Genomic DNA, 7665 nt, shown 5'->3' with positions numbered 1-7665 from the left:
TATATTTTAATTAGTAGATGTTATCGAAGCGAGAATTGGCATTTAGAGGGCGTATAGAATCTATTAAATCTAATATAAGAGAGTTAATTATATTGAACTTGCTTATTTATTAAGTGCGTTAGATAATCTATTAATTAAAAATACATTTAGAGAAGTGTACGGTTTTTACTGGCTTATCGAACAAACGAATACGAATGGACCCTAGACCATCGCTGACTGATTGCCCCTGGAAGTCGGCTTTTTACAGAAACACAGCTTCCCTATCATCAAATGTCACGGCACGCCACTGTTATCAACAACAATGAAGACAATTTCAGGTATTGTAACAATACTTTCGAGTCGTCGTTGCTACACTTAGGAAGGATATTCTTGTGTCCTGGAGCACGCCTTCATTGTAAGTATCTGGTGTGGGACCCGGGGACAAGTTTATGACACATTGGGTAAGATATATAATTTATTTCTTAAATTCTATTTTCGGTAAAAAGGGGTTGACGTTAACGGGTTCGGGACGCAAGCTGGCACGTGGCCATCCCAAAAGTATTTTGCTAAATACATATTTCGATTGTTTCATCAAAACTGACGACTATTTTACAATTTTTTGAAAATTGTTTGAATCGTATCAAATTTGACGCTCCGAGTTTTTGCAAATCTCGATATTTTATAACCAGATCCTTTTTATATAATAATTAGTTTTGTTAATTTTTTTGCCAGTAGATGGCGCCACGTGTAACCCAGAAAATAAAATGTAAATAAAAATTCATTTTATAGAAATGTAATCGATATTTTGGGGTGGGATGTACGACATGATTTAAATTAGGAGTATTTGAACGTAACTGCCGAGTTTCGTAGCAATTGCTCGAACGGCCTAGGAGTGTACAGCGAACAAACATCCTCATTTATATATATATAATTTTACGCAGATTTCAACTACAGCCCGAGCAGTGAGTTGGAAGAATCGACGTAGATGGATGCAAGAGGTCACGTGAAAGTTGATACATGATCTCCTTCAGCTGTCATGTTTTTTTTTTTAATTTTTAAAACGTTTTAATTTAATTTAATTAATACTATCTATATAATAATTTCATTGTTTTACTTATTGATGTGTGTCAACTTCTATCTTTTATCTAACGCAGACTCTTCCAGCTCTGGCTGTATGAATAAATGACTCGAGTTACAGATCACTCCTCCGCGGTTTCAGCCAACTGTTTAGGTTAATCTGCCGCACTCTGTATAAAAAATGTGATAAAATTTATTTTTATGCCATATGAAACTCAAACTCCATTATAGAACTTTTAATATAATATAATACATGTTAGTCTCCATTTAAATATGAATCAAATTTTCAAAATCTGCTTAAAACTTCCTGTTGTATTAGTATGCACGTGTCAACAGATAAGAATGTTTTTACGTGGGATAAAGAAAACTTCCTCTTCCCGTTCCACCCTCCTGTTGAATGAATGTTTATTAATTAAAACTGCTATATCCTCCCTTTCAAGGCCTCTTTGCTCTACGTCTTTTGATTTTTCTCTCGTCTTCATTTTTCTCATACATTCACATGGCCTTTTTTTCACTATTCTCTCCTTGTTTTTTCTACCCTTTGTAAGAAGCTCATTAGACTTCACTCCATTCATTCTCTGTTCTGTATATTATTAATGTAATATAATTTGTACACACGAACAAATAAAACTGGGATAATCTATACTTAATTTATTGAAAAAAGTCAGCATAATTAAAATTAAACAGGAAACTATTACATGCAAAATCCATTTGTTTAAAGAAAACTGAATTTAAGTCAATTCATAATTTAATTAAATGATATATTAATATTTTAGNCTAGCATCTCAGAAAACTTAAATTGCTAATATAACTCCTTAAGTGTAATGACAAATTCTGACGACAGATTGGATGTGGATCTAATATACTGTAGCCTTTTCAAAACTCTAGACCAGAGACAGCAAACATTTTTGAGTCCACATGCACATAGTGAGCATGTTTATTTCAAAACACATATGCATACCAAATTTTTATACTTGTAATAATGATATTTAAAGAAACAAAATTAATATGCTTCAGTCAGAATAAACATAAAGAACTTAATTGAAAAAAGGAGGATTGGTAATAAACCAACAGGATAATTGAAAAGAAAAAAACCAAGCACTAAACCAAGATCGTATGATGTTACATGCTACTTTTGGCATGCATGACATAGGTTTGCCACTCTGATCTCGACTTCATGTGACAATTAGCTTTGTAACATAATCTTGAAAAAAATTTAAGAAGAAACTTTTAAGCAAGATTTACATTGGCATACAAATTATTATAAAGTAGATACAAACTGTCAGTTTGTTCCCTTTCAGTGACCATTCATCCAGTTCATAGAAACCAAAAAATATCTCATCTTTTGCCAAACTTCAGTTTGTTTGATCAATTAAATTTTCATAACAAGTGTTCATAACCTTTTCGATCAATCACATTATAAACTCAGTTTGCATCATATAACATAATACAAAGTAAATTTCATTTGATCAGTGTTTGTTTTGTTCATTTATAGTGTCTCGTGTGACAATGTAAACCTGACTTTAAATCCTTCATACAATAAAGATATAAAATCATCTATCATAAGGTGTTTTAATGATATCAACACATAAACATGAAAGAAAATGTCCAGAAAAACATGGAAATAATTTGTATTTATGTATAGAATGAAAGTGTAAGCTTTAATTGATACATTTAGGAACTTTCTTTCACTCTATACAGAAATATGTATAACCATTGGCTGCATTCAGCAGAGTCAACAGTTGGAACTAAGTAAATGTGGCTGTTACATAGTTATATCTGCTGAACGATAAGTGACATATGCATTTGAACAGGATCAAGTGTAAATGAGAGATGCTACTAAATGGCTGCATCCAACAAAGTCAACAGTCGTAACCAAGCAAAGGTGTTTCAATCGGTAGCTGTTACATAGTTACATCTGCCGAACGACGAGTGACATATGCTTCAGAACAAAAAGCTAGTCATTATTGATCAGTTTCAGGTAGTGTAAATGAAAGATTCTACTAAATGTGACATCAAAATACCAAACATGTTCAAAATAGTGCTACCATAGAGGGTGTTCAGCAGAAAAGTGTTCAATGACTCCGGAGCTATTGAGTCTGCTGAACACAGCCATTCTCTCTCTCTAGTTTCTCTATATAATTTTAATTTTATACTGTATATTTTAAAATTTCATTCACAAAATTATTAAATTCTAAGCTTTAAAAACAAACATTTAATATTTTTTAAATAATTTAAGTTAAATAATTAAGACAATGTGATTTGAATCACACATGAAATTTATTGTTTACCACACAATACTCTATTGTTTATTTAAATAAATAGTAGTGTGACGTCTTACCGTGATCTTGATTGAATCGTAAGTTTTGAACATTATTATATGTACTAATCATTTTTACGTGTAATATATTAAAATATTAAACTTTACATTCGGAGAAAAATATTAAAAACAAAAAACTTCAATCAAAAACAGACGATCATATGTTTGCCAACAAAAACAGAAATCGTGAGCGATACAGCTTCGACCAATAAAGAAGTGATAATCCTATGACGTTTTTAATCACGTGATTTCACTCGACTAATAACAGTTTTAATTACGTAACTTCGATATTGGCCGATAATATGAAGACATTTCCGGAAATGACGATAATGTTGCCAATCGTAAATTACTGAATGATCCAGGGAATAAAAGTGAGTTGCATTGAGTAAATTTTTACGATATTATTATTAATTGTCATTAGATAAATATAATTAAGATGTAATTTTATTTAATTATGCGAATTATCTAATAAATTGTTTTTTTTTAATTCTTTGTACTCTATAGATCTCTTTTAGCAAACCCATTATGAGTTCGGCCAGGTCCATAATGGAGCGGCCGGGTGGTGAGGGACGGGGCCCTACATAACCGTATGCACCACCACCTGAAAAATTCCTGCGGCTTTTTCGACCCGTCCGGGTCCACCAGAGCGGCTTCTAAACTTTACCATCAAAAAAAGCGTAATGCAAGATTGAGAATGAGAGTCGATTTTTACTCACAACAGATTGCGTTTATGGATATTTTTTTCAACTCGAACTTCGAAGCATCGTTCGAACTCCGAGGCGAATTTTGCGTTCGAACACTGCACTTTTATCTGAATTTTTTAATTCACAATTATGACAATTAACGGCTGAACATTATCTTCTGTAACTTTTCGCCATTTTGATCATTTGGTCATGTACTTTTGAAATTCCACTTGAAAAATTTGTTTACATTGTTGAATAAACTAGCAAAATAGCTATCGACATTGTCAATTTTTAGTATGAAGATGCTTTGTGTTTAATTAAGTAATTTAAAATAATGCTTAAAACGTTAAAATGTTTTTTCTCAAATTGATCAATCAGTCATGTGATACTTATGCGAACCTTTATTACTTACTCAGCTCTGTTATAGGCTATATAACAGAGCTATATTATAACAGAGAATGTATGACGATCGGTCAAAAAATGACCCCAGATTTCTACATTTTTGGGCTCAGGGCACCTTGAAATATCGAGAAATGCAAAAAGTCGGGGTTATTTTTTTCCTCTATGTATGGATGTTAGTGTATGTGGGAGGGACACCATTTTATTCACCCTGTTTGAAGCTTAACGATAAAAACGGAAATTTGGAATTAATTACTCCAAATTTCCGTTTTATCCAAATTTCTGGAATTATCCTCTTTCATCACGCTTGTTTTTGATTCGCGATCAAATTTTGCCGGTTCATCACTTAATTCTAGATAACATACAGATACTTGGGCCATCCCGTGTCCAGTGAGGTTCGCACGTGTCGAGGTTTTGTTATGCTTCCTCAAAATTTGAATGCAAGGATTTTGGTTATTTCGTATAATTTTTTCAAATCTTATGCAATTTACTTAAATTACATTCAAATGATCTTTCATGATCGTGCGAATTCTTAGTTATAAAGCAAAGTGCCCTTTTGCCGAGTACTAAAGACTTGCTCTTAGTTGTCTGTTTAGATTATAGCTGGACGGACAGTTTAATTTTATGTAGGGGGAGGTTCTTAACCTATTTTGTTTCATGTCGCGTAGTCAAATGACCCTTCGAAAACGGACTCCCTAAAAACTCCTTGGAAATCCTTGCACCACTGGCTTATTGTGTAACACAGGATTGCCTACTAGGAAGATTCGTAGGAGCACCGGGTTTTTCAAAATTTTATATTAAACGTCACAGACATTAAACTTCTTATTGTCCTGTTAAATTTCAGTTATTTTTTTTTTTAGACTTTCATAGTTCATATCATGCTACAGCATTCTTGTGTTTAATTGGCAAGAATTGCAAACTGCGTTAGGAAGTTTGCAATTTTTGCTGTCTTTGATGGAAGTTTTCCATCAAAGACAGCAAAAATTGAGGAAAACTTCCATCAAAGATGGATGGTCCATCAAATCCATCAAGATCCATCAAAGATGGATGGAAGTTTTCCATCAAAGACTTCACCTCCGATTTGATGTAGATTTACTTTGAAACAAATCCTTGACATAAAAAAATTAATTAAACAAGTAGGAAATTTATTTCCTACGTTAAAAATGTTTACACAATGTACACGTGAATTTTTAAAATTTATTCAAGTAAACATGTACAATGGAGTTCATTGAATACGCAGTTAAAAAGGTTGAACAAAGCTCATTTTATTTCTAGCGCGGAGACGATCACAAGTTAAAATAAACAATAGAATTTCATATATATAAATTTGAAAACATTACAATTATTTCTTAAAAGTTGAGTGGTTCCATTTACATTTTACAGACGTAGATTACGTTTTATACATATATCATTTTAAAAGTAATACTCGTCCTACAAATAAAAAGGGCATTTTTAAAAATTAACTACATTTTAGACAATTTCCCAAATTTATCGAACAGGAATTTAAAATTTTTAAAGTAAAAAACAAGCAAAAAATAACTTACAACAGAATCCCAGACAACCATTTAATTCTTTATTGCTTCTGTAAATTTTTCTTCTATATCATTTAGCATATACTTTAACTCTGTTAAGTTATTATTTTCCAGCTGACTTAACTCAACGTTGAAGTCTGTCGTGTGCACAAGAATTAGATTTCATAGAAAAATTTTTTAGACATATTTTTCAATAATTACTTACCGTCGTCCCTCAATATTAACTTTAGTTTCATTTTATTAATGTTTGCTCCATCATAGTAACAAAGGCGCAGTTTCAGCGTTAGTTTTAGAATACCGCTAATTAAATCGATGATGAGGGAACTGTGATATTTGAGAGGATTCCAGAAGAAATTCTCAAATCTCAGCACCATGTGCGCTTCCAGTGATTGTTGGACTATTTCCATTATAAGTCCTCTGTATTTATATTTTTCTCTTAAACTAACCTACAAAAATTAAAAATAAACCATTAGGAAAAAGGAAGGTTTCGTCATCAGATAAAACCCATCATCATTCTTAAGCAGTAAACTTAAAAAACTCATTCCAGAAGGGAATTTTGTTTAAATCTCAGCTTTGTTTTCACTAAAAGGTGGAAGGGGTAAATAAAGATTTTAACTCCCCAGTAATGGAGAATTTAATATGTAAACAGATTAAAGTTCTATAGGTGGGGGTTTTCACAAGATTGCTGAAGATACAACGAAACAAAATTTCATAACATCTTACTTGATCGCATCTTCTCATTATTTGAAAGTCGCGGAAACAACAAATCCAATTATGAAAATTATCTCTAAGGTCATAAAATTGATCTCGTGCTTTCTTCCACCTTACTCCATTGTCAAGTTTCCTCCCCTAAAAACAGCATTGTAAACAAAAATATTTTGAAAAACAACGTTGTAGAATACAAAAAAAAAAAAAAACCTAACAGAACACGAACTTAACAGTTTCCCGCTACCCCGAATTGAAAATAAGAATGGTTTTACCTGGCATTCTTCGTTTAACCTTACTCGAAGAGCATTTGTATAGCCATCAATGTATCCTGTCGTTAGAAACGTGTGTCATTATTAAGTGAAAAAAATTATCTTCCATTAAAGTACTACGTACCATAAACATCTATTACTTTCATTCCTACTTTGTAACATCTGTTCAATCGACAATAGTTGCAATAACGTTTTTGATTCTTGTTATCGCAATAGTTTCCATACGTACAGTTATCGCAATAGTTTCCACGCCTATAACAAATTGGTTCTTCAAAGTTTCTCACACATTGTTCAAAAAACTCTGTACAACCGGGACAAGCTTTACCTTGAAAGTCAGTGCGCCATTCTGAACATACTGGACATTGCCTCTCACAGTCCAAATACTCATCAGAATCAGAACTCCCTGAATAATCATCTCCGGCTGAAGATAAAGTTTACTTAACCAACACAAAAAAGAATTATAATTACAAGAATACAAACAAATATACTTACAACACTCTTCAAACTCACTAGGTGATTCCTCTTCCATGATTTAGTTGATGTAATGATAGATCCTTAGAAACTTCGATTGAAAGGTAATTAAAAATCTAAAAATTAACGAAATATATTGACTTGCACGTAAATTTAAAATCAAATTACCATCTAAACCACTAAAATTGTTAAATTAATCCACTTCTTCCACACTTAATTAATTAAAG

At 32.1% G+C, this 7665-nt stretch overlaps 1 protein-coding gene across 4 annotated transcripts; it reads right to left on the bottom strand.

Moving 5' to 3' along the window:
* Positions 1-5645: 5645 nt before the first annotated feature.
* Positions 5646-7665, bottom strand: LOC111639137. Of its 4 annotated transcripts, none has more exons than XM_023384923.1 (8): positions 7607-7665; positions 7460-7529; positions 7092-7388; positions 6971-7026; positions 6714-6839; positions 6196-6436; positions 6003-6127; positions 5646-5889 (listed from the first exon to the last, which is right to left on the bottom strand). In XM_023384923.1, exons 2-7 carry the CDS (start codon positions 7494-7496, stop codon positions 6024-6026), a joined length of 861 nt encoding a protein of 286 aa, XP_023240691.1. In that variant the 5' UTR covers positions 7497-7529; positions 7607-7665; the 3' UTR covers positions 5646-5889; positions 6003-6023. The 4 variants fall into 4 exon arrangements, with proteins under 4 accessions (XP_023240691.1, XP_023240692.1, XP_023240690.1 ...); XM_023384924.1 differs by having other exon boundaries at positions 7092-7235; positions 7293-7388; positions 7460-7645; XM_023384922.1 differs by having other exon boundaries at positions 7460-7554; positions 7607-7637.

Source organism: Centruroides sculpturatus, unplaced genomic scaffold, assembly GCF_000671375.1.
Source record: "Centruroides sculpturatus isolate CEXI.00-Female unplaced genomic scaffold, Cexi_2.0 scaffold1280, whole genome shotgun sequence".
NCBI lineage: Eukaryota > Metazoa > Arthropoda > Arachnida > Scorpiones > Buthidae > Centruroides > Centruroides sculpturatus.
Note: the sequence above shows the minus strand (reverse complement) of the source record. Positions and strands in the feature narration are given on the sequence as shown.